This window comes from Neodiprion virginianus, chromosome 2 (genome assembly GCF_021901495.1).
Source record: "Neodiprion virginianus isolate iyNeoVirg1 chromosome 2, iyNeoVirg1.1, whole genome shotgun sequence".
NCBI classification, from domain to species: Eukaryota; Metazoa; Arthropoda; class Insecta; order Hymenoptera; family Diprionidae; genus Neodiprion; species Neodiprion virginianus.
The window spans coordinates 36631293-36652165 of NC_060878.1; the positions used below are offsets into that span (position 1 = coordinate 36631293).

At 38.9% G+C, this 20873-nt stretch overlaps 2 protein-coding genes across 3 annotated transcripts in view; both read right to left on the reverse strand.

Moving 5' to 3' along the window:
• LOC124297090 (cyclic nucleotide-gated cation channel subunit A) overlaps nucleotides 1-18205 on the reverse strand; it is a 66291-nt gene extending 48086 nt beyond the window's left edge. The window contains exon 1 of the mRNA XM_046747712.1: nucleotides 17465-18205. The gene's annotated coding sequence lies outside the window, so the exon portion shown is untranslated. The remainder of the gene's footprint in view (nucleotides 1-17464) is intronic.
• Nucleotides 18206-18350: 145 nt separating this feature from the next.
• On the reverse strand, nucleotides 18351-20822 carry LOC124297092 (uncharacterized). 2 transcript variants are annotated; one of them, XM_046747715.1, is made up of 7 exons: nucleotides 20486-20822; nucleotides 20053-20273; nucleotides 19752-19874; nucleotides 19597-19652; nucleotides 19310-19388; nucleotides 19033-19161; nucleotides 18351-18938 (listed from the first exon to the last, which is right to left on the reverse strand). In XM_046747715.1, the coding sequence occupies exons 1-7, from the start codon at nucleotides 20589-20591 to the stop codon at nucleotides 18741-18743; spliced, it is 912 nt and encodes a 303-aa protein (XP_046603671.1). In that variant the 5' UTR covers nucleotides 20592-20822; the 3' UTR covers nucleotides 18351-18740. The 2 variants fall into 2 exon arrangements, with proteins under 2 accessions (XP_046603671.1, XP_046603672.1); XM_046747716.1 differs by lacking the exon at nucleotides 20486-20822 and adding an exon at nucleotides 20375-20470.
• Nucleotides 20823-20873: the final 51 nt, after the last annotated feature.

The window sequence follows — 20873 nt, forward strand, 5'->3', positions numbered from 1 at the left end:
TCTACCTCCTCGTCGATTAAAAAACCCTGCTTGCATTCTTTCTTTTTTCTCCCTTTTGTTCTCTTTTATCCAGCAATAAAAGTCGAGAGCTTCAGCGCCGAGAGGAATTCCGATGTGCGTGCGTTAAACGTCTGTTACACCCATCCCGAAAGGTTGTGTGTAGCCGCCGACGCAAGTCAACCGGAAAGAGCACTCAGGGAAACGGATAGAACCCGGACTAATTTAGTGGAGGTCCCTGATTAATCGTTCGAGACGATGTGAATTCAGGCAGTCGATCGCGAGACGAAGGAGGAGGACTTATAGCAGCTGCTCGATTTTGGGACGAGAAGAAGAAGAAGAAGAAGAAGAAGAAGAAGAAGAAGAAGAAGAAGCCGAGAGGTCGCTGCTAGGGCAAGACTTTCTTTTCTAACATGTGTCACCTTGATAGATGATAATTAAGAGTGATCGTTGTCTCGCCGCTGAAGCAACTTCGCATCTCATCTGTACATTCTTATACCTATATATATATATATGTTGATCGAAAACTTTGAAAACGCCTCACGAGTCTGTGTCCCTCGGTCTTGGTACCTAACTGGCTAATTTAACTTTGATCAATTCTTTGATAATTCAACGGTTTCGGCACAACTTGTATACGTATGCATGCTCAGTTATATGGAGTGAATGCCATCTTTGAAGTGTGGGTGCGCAGGTGTGCGTGCAAGGCTTACCAATCTCACTGATAGACTTCATTACCACCCTTCGAACACTCGCAAACTACGTTATCGTGCAAAAAAGACGATCGTCGAAGTCGAAAACACAAGGAGAGAAAGGAGAAAGTTAAAAACGAGTTATTTATATTGCGATAGGTAGTGAATTTAACCAGCGTGGAAGGGTTCCTTTTCAACTTAACTTTTGTTACCGAAATCGCAAGTCATCTCGGATTGTTTTGCTTTCAGCATAAAAACAACAAGAAGAGCAAACGAACCGTCTACATATAATTATAATTCTCGGCATCCGATGCTGGACGAGAAAACTTGAGTTTTCGATTTATGATAAGAATTTTCAAGTTGCGGGAAAAAAAAAATATCACAACAATTACACACACGTGTTTAATATCAATACCTACGTTTTTCTTAGTCGCCGTGTAACGAGCGAGTCAAGCCTGTAATGGAGGCTATATGAACGGAAACTGCACGACAGTCGAAGGAACCGCTTGGTACAAACTTAGCTCGTTTCAGAACCAAGGGAAATTATATTAACACGCCACTATAGCTAACAGTTATTGACCACGAATAGGAGGTGGGATGAATCCCGGAAGCATGATCCCCTCGAGAAGATTTCCATTAAGAAAAGTGGACAGACAGACACGCGAACAACAGACCTTGATATTGCCTACACTTGCAGTTATTCCTTTTGATTGAAACAGCAATGTAATAAATCTCTACAATTTGTCTATATTATACGTAAATCGGACAGATGAGATGATTGCAACTTACATGTTCCGTACGATACTAAAATTACATCGTTAAGTATTGTATGCTTATCGTGCGAAAATGTGAAAATTTAAAAATAACATGGAACGTTAGATTCCGCGCATAATTTCGGGTGTGTAATTAAATTAATCTCTCTTATCCATTGCTCTTTTCCGCTTACCGCAAGATCCAACAAGCAATCTCTTTCCTGATTTCTATCCCTCTGCATTCTACAGGCGAGTTTTCCGTTCGACGGGGTAAAATATCGGACGCGAAGTTATGCGGGATCGAAATTAACGTGCGGAACACGAGAGTGCGGAGTACATAACATGCATATATCAGCGTTCAATTACTCTTGACGGGATTCGTATTATATGTATGTATGTAGATGTAGGTACGGAATGAAATCGAGACGTGTCAGGATTGCGAGATCACCCTTGGGAAACCGTATATGCGCCCAAATTATTTCGCGTCGTTGACAATTAGTGAATATTGCCGAGATTTGGCGGAATGAAAAATGTTAAGCGAGAAAATTTTTCAACAATAAAACCCGCTTGCGGAATAACGGAACTCACCGTCGATCTCACAATTTCGAACACATACTCCGAGTGTATTTGTTAGTTAATTACTTGACTATTGCCGAGGCGAATACGCATTTCGGGTTCTAACGACAGCCGGATCTCCTTATTATTCGATCCTCTCTGGCCTTTTTGCCACTCGGCTCTTCCCTTCTGGCAGTAAGGCGACATAACGAAGGAATTTTCGGATCGTCTTTGAGCTAACGACGTCACTTGAGTCAACTCTTTGGGCTGAACGACAAACAATGTTCGAGGCGGTCGTGTCTCGAATACGAGTTCCGCGACACTCGCAAGAAATGTCAGCCTAAGGGTCTGACCGACGAGGCCTCTTACTACTGATACCGAAATCCGTGAGTTTGTCCCGAGGTTTAGGAAGGTTGCCGGACAAAGATCGATAACGCGTAATAATAATTTTAGGGCGAGATGATCGTGCGTTGAGGATTTCTTAAATTATTATATCCGTGATCGGCAAAAACATTGAATAATTTAACAACGAGCAAAAGTTTACACGTTAACGCCTCATTTCGGATCGCTTCGAGATGGTTAAAAATCTAATAACCGCTCCGTAAGTAATCCAAGTTTTTCTGTGAGAGTTCGCGCAAGGCGGGATGTTGAAAATAAAACATAAAAATGACGCACGCAAGGGTGTGTGTTCGATATAAGTGCGAGCAATTTCTTGGGTAACCCGCACGCCCATGTTTGCTCCTTGATTATTGACCGTCGCGATATTTGCTATTGGACAGTGAGCCAGACGCGCGTTTACCATCCACTCGGACTAATTACTATTATTATTGCATCATGTTTGCGGGCAGACTTGTTATGGCTGTGTGTTTTATCCGGCTTCGTTCGATCAAATATATTTTCCGGTGGCTTCGAGCTCGCGATGAAAATCTATTCTCGGTCACGCTTCTAATCACGGCGACTTGTCTCTGTCGCTGTTAATCGCGGAAAATCGACGTCGGGGAAATTTGTGAAATTGGGACAACGTTCGTGTAATACGGGTTCGGGTTATACCTCGTCTTGTAACTCCGGAGAAGACACGTGTTGTAAACGAACTTAATTCAAACTCGTCTACCGTCTATAATTTTAAAAGCTTCATAAATATATGAGAGAGCTACAATTTTCGAGCAAAGTATCGACCGGCTCGTTTTTCTACCGATGTACGAAAGCGTCGACAATTTTTCGGCAAAAAAAACTTGCACGATCCAGCGAACCAAGTGTTGAAGAAAAAATGACAAAATATCGAGAAAAACACGCGGCCGATGTTTTCTCTGTACCTATAATACATACATATGTGCAATTTTTTCTATCGAACCAAATTTTTTTTTTTTCATACCGATGCCGGCCGATACTCGCCTGGAGAAATTGATACGTTTAGAGGGCGGTTTTGGCCGGCACTCACATCGACCCGATGCTTTTTAGAGGAAAGACTGCGGTGTGTGTAAGTATAAATGCTCGACGTAGACACAGCGGCGCCCAGTTGCAGGCATATAAGCATGACTGTCGAAGTGTCTCGGAGAGGAGACATTCGGCGTCCTTGTTTGCACTTGGCAAATGTCTAGCGGGGTTGAAAGTTGCTGATTAATTGGCAACGATCGTACAACCTATGTACGTTTACGCGGAGATACCGCGTGCATACAAAAATCGATTACGACATCTGTACGCCGCAGGTACCCTCAGACTGCATAATCATTCTTCGACTTTGCATGTGCAGCGCAAAGTTGTGTCTCTAAACTTGGTGGAAGTCGTCTGTTCGCCACGCAGAGCTTTCCTGAGTCATTTTTTGCCTTCAGAGAAAATGATAAATCGTTCTTCTTCGACGAGTGTTTGAGCAACGTGGCGCCGAGAACTTCACGGCTATCGGCAGATGCTTTTGAGTCAATTCTGCGGGTGGAAAAGGACGGAGAACTTGGTGCAAGCTACAAGGCTTTAGCTTCGCGACAAGGAATCGATGTACTGCAAAAAATACTACGAAAGAGATACTTTAAAATTAAATATGACTTGGTTAGAGTGACGCATTTTTTCCCCGCCAGATGTCGCACGATCAGCGGCACATTTTCATTCCCGATCGCGATTCGGACACTCGGATGCCGCTTCCATTTTCGGCTGTACAGTAATCGGAGTTCGGTTATTCGTTGGTTCTGCAGGATTATCGTAGCGATTAAATTACGACACTGACAGATTAAGGGACATTATGGGCTGCTAACTCATTTTACCCCCTCGCCCAATCATACAGGACGTTAACCCACGCATGCAAGGGCGTGTAATATTGTAACGGGTTGGAAATTCCTCTCGGCGGTAATATTTTCACCGTATCTAATTCGTCAACCGTGTGAATGAGAACGGGTTGGAAAAAATAACGCGACAGTGTAACCGTTTTGTGACCGCCACACTCGTCGTGTTATCGTTTAGATATATTTTTCAAGCGTTAAACGCCCCATTGACTCTCTCGACACTCGTAAAACGAACGACATAACAATACCGCGACTTTTAACCCGTTGCAAAAATCTGAATTGAAACATACGCTATAATTATATCCCTACGCAATGTATCCGCGAAATGTCTGAAAGCAGTGCATATTGACCCGTTAAAGCCCGGGAAAAACCTGGATCAGATAGCATCAAATTAATTGTTCTATTCATAGCAAAATGTAAAATTAAAATATACGTCGTGTATTTTTTCTTGTGTCATTTCCAATTGTATATCAAAAATTATCCACACAAATTATACTGAGTCATTATTTTGAAAAACTTACGGTACTAATCGGTTCGGTTTGTTAGTGTAAGATCGTACTGGATAAATTTACAGTTCTCCATTATTTTCGTCATAAAAAGTATTACACGAATAAATTGAACAAGAAAAAATGTGAAACAGGTTTTCTTCATCGTTTTTTCCGTTGAATCGATTGGCGCAGTAAGTTTTTCAAAATAATGACTCTGTATAATTAGATTAAATAATTTTTTATAAAGAATCGCAAATGGCATAAGAACAACTACGTATATTTTATTTCCCCATTTTGCTATGAATCGAATAGTTAGTTTAATGCTATCTGACCCAGTTTTTTCCTGGGCTTTAACGGGTTAACGCAGTCTGTATAACAGAGAACTGTAATTCGAATGTTCGGTGTGAAAGTGAAAACATAAAAGTGAGCGAAAAATCAATCGAAGCCTGCATATTCGGGACCAGAAAAATAATTAACCAACTACCTCTGCAGCAACTGAAACTTGTCTGTTTGTCCGACCGTTTTATACTTCAATAAACTGTATTGCGAGTTTTGTTGTTTCGCAACTTTTTCCTGAAACAATATTCCAATGTTTACATCTTGCTTGAGAGTCATTGTGGCATGAATACCCCGAATACAATAAGAGCATAAATTCATTGACCGTGATAATTCGATTCTAACATTCTTCTCTGATGCAAAGAATTCAGGTCTCATTATACTTTTACAAATCAGTAGGTAAAGTTCTCTCGTATAGATCAAGAGTTTTACTGATTGTGTCAAATTATTTCGTTATGCATTGTGATTTCTTTGGAACGATTGTACGAAATAATAATATGAAATTATTGCGGTAAAACCCTTTTCAATTTGGTGAGAGTATTTATTTACCCGGTATAAAATAATTATGAATAATATTCTCTTTTCAAATCGAATAAAAACGAATTCTTTCGATGAATTAAAAAATCACGTTCATGGATGGTTTAAGAAACAAATTTTCCATGGTCTAGTGTTACGTTGATTGTTTATTTATTTGTATTCAAAGCGGTCCCGCCTCATTTGGGCATCATTACACACCTCGCGAATTACACGACAACAAGTATAATACCCGTGAAATCAAGGCGAGTAAAAATAACGCGCTGCAAGCTGTTACAGGAATCTTTGCACGTAGCAAATTATTATAATCGCTCATATAGCTAATCCGTTTCGACGTATTGCTGTATCGATCGGCGTTATATGTACATACGTTTATGATGCACGCAGCTGACGATGCTTAAGGAATGTACATAATTAATTTCTAATTTGGTGTTGCTATTTTTCACGCGAGTAGCAACCAAGTGTCTTGATTAATTAATTGTTTGCGACGTCTTTTCGCCAATTCAATAATAATTGCCGCCTCTTAAGGCGAAACGGCTTATACGAATACACGAGCACAGCTGATAGTTTATCAGTAGAATCAAACGTAACAATTGTTCCATTCTGATGAAGAGAAGAACGAGAAAAATAAAGTAGATAAATAAAACGCAACATCTCGCAGATGCGTGACTGGCATAAATGTCGATTCGTAACTTTATTATTCGTACTAATTTACTCATAGAAAACAACCGGATTCAAGTAGAAGGGAAGAGGAAAAAATTCAGCAACAATATACAACGAAGAGCAAGCAACTCGCCGAAATCTGCTTAGGAGAGCAAAACAGAGAAGCGAAATGAAATGAAATACCGGGTGGGCTAAAGTCAATTAGCAATACAGACTTAAACTTGCTTCCCTTTCTAATCTTGTTCTCATAAATACAGTTGTTGTAAAAGTTTAATAGAGATAGAGAGAGAGAGAGAGAGAGAGAGCGTTACATAGATGCAGATATACTATTTATACATTAATCCTCAAATACCTTTTGACCTTAAATGACTTTTGAAAGAGTACATTTATCGTAAAATGATAAGACCTTTTTTGTAGAGCGTTCAATCCCCTACAACGGCACGATCTGGTAATATCAGTACACTAATGCGTTGACGAGTTACAAAATTCTAAAGTAAAAAAAAATTAATTTTCTCATCTCATTTGAATGGGAAATAGAAAATCCCGATGATGTACCTCTAAATATTAATATTGAAAGCTGAAACTTGGTCAGCATCTTTTTTTCGTCATTTCGAACAACATTATCGACTTGGATTTTGAAAAAAAATTGTCGATCTTTTTAATAAAGTCTTTTATTATCACCCATGTACTGAAAGTGTACATATTCGCGGTTTTTGATCTACGTAAACCGCGCCTTGCAAAATAAAACTACTTATATTAATTTATCGGAAGCCGATTTGATCTTGGCTCTGTGGCCCCTGCAAACGCTCGATTTGAAATTCGTTTCCCCTGTTTTCCCAACGGATTTATCGAGTTACATGTTATTTACGGGGAGGCGCGGCGAAATCTCGCAGATTTCACCCTCTTCAAGTTTCGCCCTCACGTATAAATGTTCACCTGCGAGAAATAAAACGAGTCATAAACGTTCAACCCTTCTTTGTCGTCGAAGTTGGATGATTGTTAAAAACGTGTGCATGTATATGCATACGATATAAAGGTATATACAGGATGTATGACACGGACGTGTAATCGTTATCAAATGTGAGTGAACTCCCGAGCTATTATCGCTCCACCGTAATAAATCAAACGGCCGTTATGATAAATGCGTAGAAAATTTCAAAACATAAACGTGATCAAGCTAAGCTTTTTACAACTCGGAGCTTATAAATTTGATTGTATTGTCTCGATATCTCATGTAATGCGGAACTTTCACGTTCCTCGTCCATCGTTTCGAGAATGCTGTACGAGCCAAGTAGGTGTGGTAACAGAGAGTTGTCAGAATTGGACGGTGCTTGTTTCTTCTCTTCAGCATCTTCTTTTCCTCTCTGTTGCTCTACTTCTCTTTCATTGCTTTTTTTTTTTAAATTATTTTTCTGTCCATTTTGCTGCTTTCTTTCCGGTAGAAAAAATACGATGAAATTGCCTACGTGAGTTTCTGCAGCAACGAAGGTCTTCAGCTTGAGAGCAATTCGCTGAAATCTACTTTCATTTACTTTTTTCTTATTTATTCACATATACATGTATATATGTATATGTGTATACATTTTTTTGCCATTTCACTTCCTCTCGTGATTTCGCAAGCTGAACCTTTGAATACGAAGTTCGAATTTGAAGCGTTAATATGAAAAATTACAAAACGAACACGCGCCCTCGTCAGAGACATATCCATGTACCTACACATCCTACCTGTAATATTGTGCAAAGAAAGCGTGAAATCGTTGATCCGAAGATAATTCGCGAGTATAGCATTATGTTATTATACACCCGATGCCTCGTTCGTTAACATAAAATTAATGACACCCTTAGTTAAGGCGGGACATAAAATCGACGATACGTCACAGCTAATGTGAGTTAAGACTCGCTTGTAACGATAGCTAACACCGGGTTTATTGAACATAAAAATGTGAGATATCTACCTGCAGAGCAGCGCCATGCGCCAGTTTCGCTCTGCGGACACGGAATGGTTGGATAAATTTTTACAACCCAGTAATTTGTTACCGGTGCTCTTACATACATTTGTACGTACATATTGGCCCGTACCTGTGTCTATGTATGCATTTATATATTTATATAATACCTCTTCGACAGTACAAAAGGAAGGAGAAACCAACCTGAGAGCCGAACCAACTCTTATATTATTATATGTATATCCCACCCTCCCGTTTGGAGACGCTTCTTGAATAGAAATAACGAAGCACCCACCGAATATTTCGTTAGCCTCTTATACTGAGGAATCCATACAGCGGTCTACGATATACATATACCTATATATATATATATATACAATATATTTATGTATGAACAATTGAACGTACAGCATCGAAGTCTAGGTACGATTGTACATACATAAAGATTAAAATGATTCGTCGAAATGGTAATGAATTTTTTTGTACTTGGTATACCTTCGACTCAGGCTGTGGGATTAATGGATTAATCTCAGACTTTATTTAGTTTGTTCAAGTCAATTCAATTCGTCGATTAATCGGCTCTATCAATTAACCGTTTATTATTAAACAACTTATTCTATTTACTAGGTACTAGCGCTAGTAATAAACCAATTGATTACACGTTACCAAATCGATTTTGCACATATTTCTTCCGCGCTGATCGACGAATGGAGCAGGAATTTATAAATTTCGTAACTAATGCAACTCCGTTTGCGTCACCAAGTTTTACAATTTTTTATGATAAATATTGAAAGAGAAAAATATTTAAGCCTCAACATATTGCCTGGGTTATACAACCTTTCATCACTGCAAGGATGAACAATTCCGCAGCCTCGTCTGGTTATTAATTATTATTCTCCGCAAGACCGCCTTAAGTCATCGCATTGTTATTCGGGGGAAATTCGCGAATTTCCTAGCGCGATAAGACACGCGTGTATATAACGTCACATGGTTTGATGTCGTTGATGGTAAAGCTCTCGAAGTCGCGAAGCGGGTAAGTTCGCGTCATTCGACCGGCGCGACATTGTTGCACTTTATCATCCATCGTTTTTCGTCCATAGTTCGTAGTTTTTATCGTTTATCTTCGTGCGACCGATACGTGCGGTACATGCGGCAGTTGAGCGAAATCGTGCCTTTCGATTTTGACCGTCTTTTACTCCGCATTACTCTATTATTTTTTTCAAATTTCTTATTTCATTTTTCTATCTTCTCGTCCCCCGGCACGATACCGAGGGACCTCGATCAGCCTGTCACCTGGCTGAATTGGGGAGGATTCAAAGAAAAAATCCGTCTTGATTATGCGCTGCTGCTCGCGACGCCAACCGATTTATTATTATATTCGCCCCTGCAGCTCGGTGTGAACTATGTGTGTTTGTATATACCACGTCATTTCAAAGACCAAAAGTGCGTGCTAATCATTCTTTGGGATAAAAAAATTTCCGCCGTGAGTTTACACGGACGGCAAAGCTTTACCTGAATTTCACACCTAATATTGGTTTGACCGAACTCTCGGAATATGGCAAAAAGAATATTTAGAAATCATATTACCTATTCAATTGTTCGGAATATTCGATATTCGCAAGGTTCCTTCGCCGAGTTTGTATGGAATCAGAATTTTAATCACTCTACGCTGCGCCACGTGGACTCTGAAAAAAGATGGTACCGTGACTGTGCGCAAGCTCAGGTAAATCAAGTTTGTTTTCGAGATGCGTGAAAGAATATACATATACATAAGAAAAGTAAATAAAATAATGGACAATATTCTTCCGTAGTTGTAGAAAAGAATACAAAAAGAACGACAACGCCCGTATCCCGTTGCAACTTTTCTATATCGAAACTAGTTTTCTAAGAATAAAAATTTCACCTCATAGCTCGCTGAATCCAGACATGAGGGACAAGTAGGTATAAAATCTTGTTGAGAACCTTCGAGGAAAACGGCTGGTACATGTATCGAGCCTTGAAGCTCGAGAGAAACCTTGTACGAGTTGAATTCAGAGGTTTGCAGCGGCACGAAAGCTCTGCATGAATATTTGCATATCTGTATGTATTTCCATAAATATGATACTCGGAATCGCGTATACCGAAGTAATTCTGTAATTGGGGTGAAAATTCAGGGGAAACGTTGTCCGAGGATGATTCGAACCGGTTCGTCATCCGGCTAATGGACAAACTATAATTTGTCGCACGTTTTTGCACCCCAAAATGGGGAGGAGCTTTTTACCTCCCCTGATTATCCGCAAATCAGACTCGACGAAAGAGGACAAGTCGTTCCTCCGGTGTGCCTCAGCTGTACCTGCACGATTATACGACTCATCAATATGCATTACCGAAGCCCCGTCGTTAATAACCATGCAGCAGGAGATGTTTGTCCCTTAGTTTTGTCAGAAGTGTCTCGAGGCTCCGCGAAGACTTTGTCTCGGGCGATAATTATCCACCTTCTTGCTCAACTATAAACAATCCCGTCAAATCCGGTTCAACGACGTCTTCGACTCGGCTACAAGGGCGCAAAACACCTACGCACCGAATAGCTATCAGCCACCCTTGTTGTTATATCGCTGTACACAAATCCGCGTCGTATTAAGCCAGGTGTCTAATTTATACGGCTGTCTTAGGGATGCAGGATGAAGATACGGACGAGATTAAATTATCTATCGACTCTGTTTTACGAGGTTTGAAAAATTTAGCAAACAAATTTACAGGATATTCAAACCTTTCGAAGGATCGAAGCAAGGAATAAATTTTAAATAAACACAAAATAAAAAAAAAAAAAAAACATTTCAACGGTCTTACGGATATTCCTACTTGGTCGTCCGGTTCCGTGACTATTATTGTTATCGTTGTTATTATTATTACTGAACAGAAAAACATTACCGGGAATTATAAAACTGTAACTCGTTATCGCGGTGTAAATTTCTCGCACGGCTTTGTAGGTGCGAACCATCCGCCATCGGCTTGTGCACACGAAGTGCGAGGTGATAGCTCGTGTCAGCTAATATGACAAGGCCCTCGGCTTGAGGTCCGTGCGTAACGTTATCAAATTTGACGAGCCTCGCTACGAAAGGCACGATTGTTTACCGTGGTTCGTTGTTTCTCTTGTAATTCCCTCCGTGCTCCTCCATTTTTTTTGGATTATTCTTTAATCTGAACGATGTTCTTGACAACGCCATCAAATTTCAAATTTCAACATTCAAATTTCATGTATTCAACACCGCCGAAAGAAGGCGCGCTGCAGTTAGGACTGTCTTACGGTTTGCAGAATGAAAAGTGCCGCAGAGTTGCCCCCCAGAGTTTTTTTCTACCCCTGTTAAATCTTCCGAGCTTGCGATATAATATTGGGTTAAATATGCGACACTTTGGATGATGAGAGACACGGTCTGTGCTCGCGCAGAGTTTATACACGAAGTGAGTAATGGGGGTGCAGATTTGCTCATAGTTGCGTCTAACGAAGACTGTAAACTTGAGGAAGATGACTGCAGGCACCGGACACCGTTTATTTCCAACTAGTTCGCACTGGTCTGTTTACTCGAAATTAATCCTCATACGTCGTCCGACTTGAGGCTGACATAATTGTTTGCGATAAATAATTGTTCGCGCGATGATTGAGTCTGACGTTTGATATTTCACCTGAAATTCTATTCGATAAAAAATTTTTACCGTGATCATTTATTACAATACATACGTTAGTAGATATACTTGCCTAATGAACTGCTTACGACACTTTTGCCACTTTTCAGAAACAAGGTTGGACGATGAACACTTCAAGGTAATAATATTCTGTGAGACGAACCACTCCAACGATCACTGCCCCGGCGACACGAGAACTTTTGTAAAAGGCATAAGTCACGTGAGCTTTTATATCAGTCATTAAATTTTACCGGAAACTGTATAAACCGGGCACTTTATGCCGGTTGATAATTGCAATGTATGCTCGAACGTGTATTACAACTTCCGCTGATCCGCAAGCACGTTTCATTCAGCTGCTGTTTTAAACGTCGTGTGATTGCTTTTGCGGTTGTTTAGTCGCGGTGTTTATTTCACGTATTTGTGTTTACACATTACACAGAACGGATGATGTTAGCTTTACTCTGACGTGTGTTCGTTTGCGAAGCATCAGCATTTCCTTCATTGAATCATCGTTCGATAACATTTTCCCAAATTCGTCATCGTTCGATCGGTATGATATTTATACGATATGCGATATTTCTCACGTACGGTAAAAGCACACCCCAGGGATTAGTAAACTGGAAAGAATCGTTACATTACCGATACCCTCGATTTTTCAAAAATCGCAAAAAAAATCATTCCGTGTCAATGATAATTGGTTTCATCGAGCCACGCGGGGACTTTACGTGCCTATTCAACTTTCATTTTATAATATTCTCACCGCAGCATCACTCTGCAAGGTATTGGTTTCGTATTTTTCGTAAAAAAAAGAACCAAGCCAATTCCTCGCTATCCTCGATCTGTACAGCGGGGCAAATTCAATTAACGGATATTCGAAACTGGGACTAGTGATGTTTTTATTATTATTATTATTGTTGTTATTATTATTACTATTATTATTACTATAGATCAATTAAACACGTATCATCAGACGCACAGTGATTGAGTTTGCATTCTTGTTCCCGGTATTTATTCCTTATTCTTCTTCTTAATTTTCAACCTTCGATCAATTCAAAAATCCATCCGTACACGGTTAGCGGATAGGTCGAGCAATTAAACAAGAACTATTCGACGGTGATCAATCCACCGTGGCAATAATTGATGCGAGGCTCGCGCGAGGCGGTGGGCGATGAGCGACTGAACGGCGCGTCGCGACGCCGGCGTCCATCTCCTCCCACAGGAAGGGTGCCGCCGACTCGCGCCTCAGCATCAACGACGGCTCCTGCGATACAACAGGTTGCTTTGCTCTTCTTTTCTTTTAGTCATCCGCCTTGATTTCTTCCTGATATTATAGATATTTCCCCCCCCCCTTTTCCGTGCAGCCGCAGATTCATTCCCTCACCCTCCAGTCTGCCGCATTCTTTCCTTATTACATCTTTCTGAAATCTCGTCTATCACTCAAATCGCGTTACCCGTTTCAAGAACACTCGAGGTCGTCTGTCATGGAGTAGTTCGTTTAGCTCTAGGTATATTAGAGTGGTAAAAAAAAAAATTGACCATTTTTTTCAACGTCAGACGTTTAATAGTTTCGGGAAAAGGAAATAAGACGCCTGTTATAATTTCAGCTCTTAATGTTAATATTTAGTCGTTCATGGGCGCGATTTTTCGTTTTTCATTTAATTAACACGAGAAAATAATTTTTTTTTTTGTTTCTCAATTTTTTAACTCAGTAACGAGGCAATGTACATAAATGTCCGATACATGGTTTTTTATGGAATTTAATACTCTACAAAGAAGGTCTCTTTTAATTTTTCGATAATTAAACTATTTCAAGAGTTGTTCAAGGTTAAAGTTGAAATCATGTATAAATTCACATTTGTTCCGAGATTAACAGCGAAAATACTGGACTTTATCAGAAAATATTGTCGGTTTTCTTTTGTAAATCATTTGAATCGCTATAAAATCATGTCATGTCAATTAATTTTCAAGTTGAGCAAATTCATTTTGTAATTATTTTTGAAAATTTCGTATTCAGCGATCAAGCCTTGGTTAAGAATTGTTCAATTTTTAACAGTCGGGGAGAAACGCCTTTTTACGTGAACAATAGATCTGCTTTATTTTTGTGTTTCTTCTTTCTTACCCGGTAGATCAGGGTGTATACCGTCTGTAATTTCATATCCAATTTCCTGATATTTCCCGCTTTTCTAGACAAAAACAGATATTTTCCAGGCCTCATTTCAACCTAACTTTACTAACAAACTCACTATTTTCATGCAAATCAATTCAAAATTAAACGTTAGATATTTCCATCGTAAGTTAAAATAGTCCAATTTTTCTTTCAGTTCAATTTTGCTTAAACTCAATTACGAAACATATTAATAAACACTCCAATTTTAAGAAACTAATGAAAGGTTAGTATCAGCCATTCTTTCGAAACATGAAGGTAGAAACATCAATCTGAAAGTATTAACTGTTTTTAGTACTTGTTTATGTGTTTCATAACTTTTACATAGCGCTCAATCTCAATTTATCAATTCTTAAGATTCCTCGAAAAACCAAACTTTTCGTCACTTGTACCCTTTTCACACTAACCCCCTCAATCCTCTCACGGAGAGTAATTTTCTGCATTTCAAAGAATCGTACACCAGTGAGGAAGAGAATTAAAAAATTCCAGAGCACATGACCGAATTCCCTGACATTTCCTGGTTTTTCCAGATGCGTGCAAATTCCCTGACAATTCACGGTTTTCCAGATTTCCCTGACAACTGCACACGCTGCAGATTTCACACCAGACACTTTGGATGTATATATCCTTCACCAAAAAAGGCAGTTGTGATTTTGCGACTCCAGACGCGGCTCTTTAACGATCCTTGAACAAAGCGAAAGGGGAATTTCGAGTCTCTTATAGGCGGAGATGAGGAGATCTAGGCAAACCATTGTCTTCGTATAGCTACCGGATGCTACTTGGGTATTCAACGGCCATACGGACGTGAAAACTCGATGAAAATAGCGGAAAGCTAGCCGAAGAGAGTGACTGGCTTTCCCGTATAATAGTACACCTTGCCGCACACTTACCAGATTTCCTATTGACCGCGGTTTATTCCAAATTCTTTATTCATCCTACGCGCAATTTGACTGGAAAATACAAGCCTCCAATACAAGGCACCGCGATGTTTCTATCAGAAAATATAGCTGCGTGATCTACCTTTGCGAAAATTAATTGATTCGAGCGTTTAACATTTAGAAGCCCAGCAGCCATACGACGACTGTTCAATTTTCGTATCTTTGCACGAAAGGAAGGGACGTTGTTACCGCACTTTTTATTCATCCTCTGAAGGATGGGCAGGGAAAAAAGTGTACAATTTGTCAGAGGACTCTAAGGATTCGTTGCGATCCTTTTAAATGTCACACGCTACAGGCCCTCCACTGCCAACGCAAATATCGAGTATAACCTGGTTCGTTTGTGATTCGTTAGTTCACTCGTTCTCTTGGCTGCCATTTGACTAATTGAATCATTTGATTAATCCATGTAGATTTATCTATGACCATACTGTCGTAGAGAAATCGCCGCTCTCTTTTAATTTATACGGACGGTACGGACGAATTTTTGCGAGATTCGTTTATACGCGGAAATATCAGTTTCATCAGTTGATGGAATATATTTTCAAATAAAACATCCTGGAGATAATGAACACTGAACTCTGACGAGTGCGTTCCGACAAATTGTCAAAGGTGAATGAATATATACGAGTTATTCAAATCCGCGAAAATTATTCACCGTTCCACGCGTGGTGCGGGTGTTATAAGATAATAACAATACCGCACACTTGTCGGTGTACCGTTTTTGAATCGATGTGAGACAAATACTCGTCGCTGATTGTCAACCCACAAAAAATAATAATAATTATAAATAACTACAGGATGCACGATTGGCTAATTATAAAGCGTATCTTCGGGCGAAGAGCACGACCGTGTCTTTTCTATTCATTGAAACACGTATTGAAACAAATTATGTACCGAATATCTAATACCATTGATTCGCCCATACATATTCGATTAATCAACGGCACAGGTAAGTTCAAATATTAATCAATCAATTATTTCCTGATTATGTAACGAAACTTCTCAAGAAACGAAAAAACAAAGGAATCTGTCCGGCGTGCAAGATGATTAATTAATTAAGATTTCCATTTGGTTTCATCCTCTCGGCTCAATATACAGGTATAGGTTTCATTTAAATTCTTGGGTGCGGATTTTTCCATCGGAGGGGGAGTAACGAAGACTTTATGCGATAGACATATCGACGATGTATCACTTGATAAGCTTATATGCGCGACGATGAATTACGACACAAGAATGGAAGTGAATTAATTACCTGCAATTGACAAACCGATCACACTTGACTTTGCTGGGATAACTACCCATTGTTCGGCATTTAATTACTTATTTATGGAGAAAGGAACGAACAGCCGAATGAATCCCTCAATTTCTCATCGTGTAGTAGTCAATAGTATCTGCAGTTTATACAGAACTTCCTGTGGGTGACCGGTCTTTGACATTATAACATTGAAATATTACTGGTGTTAAATTATTATTGCCGATTGACGTTACTGACAAAAATTACAATCGCTTCCAATGAGGAAGCTTCATATTCAAGTTTGTTTTGCAAACACGTTCTTAGATCTGCGATTCAAAAGGAGAATTATTTAAAAAAAAGGCTGGCTCACTTATGAAAAGTAAAAAAAATTTTTTGGGAGACATTGATCTAGGCACATACAGCCATTTTTAATTCTTCTCTTCATTAAACACCGTAGAGATATGATTTTAGGCATTTTCAGCGTTGGTCGCGTCGTTTATAGATTTTTAGCATAATAATTTTATGATAACGAGTAAGTTTATTTCGCCGCAGTAGGACGAGCCGGATAATTCTTATCAGGATTTAAGTAAGTTGGAAACTCGATTTACGAGCTAAATCAATGATATAATACGTTCATGTCAGCCTTGATCTGGAGAGCAGATATCAGCAAAATTCTGGCGCATCGCGCACTAAAGCGAAAACAGAACCACGATGAATGGAGACGAGTTCTACGTGGAAAATTTTGAAAATTACTAAACTGAGCGGGCTGGTTTTAAAAGGACAACGCATGAAATCCTTCGAGCTTGGAGGCAGAAGGTCGTTTAAGATATTGCCAAGTATACGATCTGTAAGACGATGCGAGTTGGTTATATATGTACTAGCCATTGAAGAATTCAGAAAAATCTCGGGAATGAACAATAAGACTGCAAGGAATATTGGAAAATTAATTAAAATCTGAGGTATATAAATTAATCAAAAGGCTGGTGATTGTGCGAATACAAAGGAATGTGAAAAGAAATATCCAAGAAATGTAATAAAATCGTGCAAACGAGGGCAGATAAGAAAAAAAATCCAATTAATACGTGAATGGCTTAACTAAGTGTGAGATACTTGACGAAAAACGGTTTTTTCTCTCCCTTCTCTTTTTTTATTCGTTTTCTCGTCGACGTAAATTGGGTTCGGAGGTACACCCTCTTTATCGCTGGATAAGTAATTTTCGACTCAACTCAACTCACCTTGTAATCAGGATGATACCGGAATAGGAGTCGGAGCTTTCGAGGGACGAATAAAGGGGCTTTTACCCCTTTTTCTGTTCGAAACTTTAGTATCATTCCTTTTATAACTCCGCACAACATGCATTATATGCTCATCGATTTTACGCTGAAAAATTACGCAAATTTATGTCCCCAAGGTTATTACAAGTGATTGTTGCTTTAAAACAAAACAATGGCCTTCTTTATTTATTGTACATTGTATAGAAGAAATGATGTTTTATCAAGTTTTCTGCTCGCAACTATAATACGGTAAGTAATCACAATGATGTGTTCCGCAACGTTTTTCAACGTTTGCACAACCGGTGCAGCAGCGCGCTTTCAGGCCTACAGTCGATAAGATATCGTAAAAATTTAGGGGTTACGAATGGAAGTGGTAGAAGTGATTAAAACAAAGGAAAATAAAATAGTTTTCCTGACACCAGAGTTGTTAGTTATCTCAAATGTAAACTCCTTTTTTCCGAAGCTGAAAAATTAGGTCAAAGTGACTAACACGGCTTGAATTCTCAACCCCTCAAATAATATCCAAACCCGGTGTGTATAATTCTAAATTAGTACCCAACACGGTATGTAGTTCATGAATATCCTTTCAGATAGTTAAAATGGGCAAATCAATGCTTAGCTCTACAGACAAAAAGCGAAAACAACAAGGCCTATATGTGTGTAAATCGGCCTGAGAACTCTTTAGTAATAATTTTGTCACGTTGAAACATTACGGATCTGAACAATAAACGTAGAACCAAAATGGCAGCTACCAATAGTCCCTATTAAATTACCGAATTTGGGAAAAAGAATCGACATTATCATAGTTATAAATATTATTAAACCGGCAAAGAATTAGACCACTCGCTAAAATTAGAGGAGTTTATTCATATTCGTGAGATTCTTTACGACTCACGTTAGCACTGATCGGTCGATTTCTGTACCCAACTCTCACGATGTAAGAGATGTTACAATTAAATGCACACTTCACTCCTCTTCAGAATGGTTGAAAGTGTAATATACGTAAGTATAATATTACATTTAACGCAATACATAAATATATATGCTAATATTTTTGTAGAGAATTCTTTGAACCAATTGAGCGTAAATGATATTAAGATTTGGATATAGATTCTATTCTCGTAAATATAATCTGAGATTAATGAACGATACGTACTAAAAGTTGAAAATGTCGACGCATTGTTCCATATGCAAAGTAGACAAGAATGACTCTGAAGATTCTTCTCTTTAACGTCAATTACATATGCGGACACAAAGTTGTATCGTCTTCGTCGGTAACCGTTTTAGACGACTGTATAAGAAATTCCATAAAATCGCCATCAGCGGAGATTGCTTCCGCACCACGCAATGCTCTTTTAGTAATGAATTGTTTTACCACTGAAGGATTCACATACGACATTGTCAACCGACAGCCCCAACTGACCAATGCCAGAGGCTGTAAGACGAAAAAAACATGGATTATTTTTCATCATTCGGCTTTCACCAAACTAGACATAAACATTAAGTGTTTAAAAGTACATTAAACTTACTCGATCCTCATCCAAAAGCGAGTATGGCGTTATAATATGTCGTCTCAAACAACCGGCCACCAGTTTTTTCAAACGTTTTATCTCTAGTGAATTAGCACAGGGATGGTACAACATAACTATTGCACCATGCTAGAAATAAACAAAGATCATGATTGGAAATACACAACTATTTAAATAAACAAAAATCTACAGTTGGATTGGAAAATGACGTTCAAGTCACAATCCACTAATTGTAAGCATCAGATGTTTGATGTGTATTTACTTTAAGTATAGTTACCTCTAAACTATGAATCCATCTTTGCCGTGGTAGAAATTTGTATTCTCCGTAAACAGGCCAAACTGGCCTGTGTGAACCACTGTAAACAGAAATCAAATAAAATGAATATTACTCTTTGTCCAAACACATAATATCTTCCATCAGACATAATGCAACGTATAAGCAAATCCTTAATTCCTTCAACAAGTACAAATATAATATTTGACATTTGATGCTAAAAAATACATTTCTAGAAAATGCGGAAATCGATAAACAATTTAACTACAAAATGCAAATATTTAACTTACTACATAGGAATATCATCGTCGTATTCGATCGCTTCAGTCATACACTTGTGGATAGCCTGAAATAACACAGAACGTAGAGTTCTTTCAAAACAAAAACATGTGTTGCTTATTGAAAAAGTGATCGAAACAAATACAAAAATAATCATTCAACTAACCATATATCCCGACGGTATATGTTCGCAGTATACCATAGGGCTAATAGAATAGTCAGGCACAATCCTTTTATCGTAGCATGTGTAGTTGATCGGTGACCCATCCCAATCGACTCTTAAGTTAGTCTAGAACGTTTGAAACAATATAAATATGATTAGTTCTGCTAAAAAAAATTAATGAACAGCATTTTGTTCACTCATTAGTCTAGTGAAATACCTATTTTTTTGAAACAAGCTGTCAAAATATATACTGTGTATTGAACAAGCGAACTTTGGGAATTTATTTTTTTCAATGTAGACTTACTTCTCCATCGTCGCACTCACTCTCGTGCATTCCCATGCCTACTCTGTCAACTGGATTCTTTTTAAAATTGGAATCCTTAAACTCTCCGGTTTTATGCAGAACCTTAGGAGGCGGTTTTGGATCTCCAGGTCTCGACGGCATCCAACGTCCCGGCCAATTCTCGTATTTGTCATCAGACGCTTCTCTGCGCTGTTCCGCACTATCCATCTCTTGGAACACATCTGATAACAAAAATAATATAAAACAGAATAATATTATTATTGTCGTCAATACAACTGAATTCTATCTAACAGGAATTCAAAGGTCTGACAACATGTATTACATGGCACAGTTTATGCTCAGCTTCTTAACTTTGGTGGCAACAGGTAGATCATACCGGGAGTAAAGGATAGAAGAATGGTGACAGGTGTTAGCTATCACACACCGTGCTCACCTTCATATTGTGCGGCTCTGTCAATGGGGTTACGGACATATCCGTTGACGAATCCCAGAATCAAAGTACAGCAGGTATATAACAGCAAGACTCGGTCCTTCGTCATTTCAATGGTCAGTATAATATATATATGCCTACGGAACTTTGACACGAAACAACCCTAACCAAGCAGGAACGGAAAACGATGGCAACGGTTCGCAGTAAAATAAGGAATGTCAGTGCGTCGTTGCGTATTTGTATCTATATGGCCGCAAGCGTCTGGAGTTAGCTCGATCTGAACACGAATCGTTAAATAAAAGGCAGCCGGGGTAAATTGATCAATGGGTATTGTTTACATACTAGTATGCATGAAATTGCATGCGTATGGACATGTCAAGTTACCAGAAAT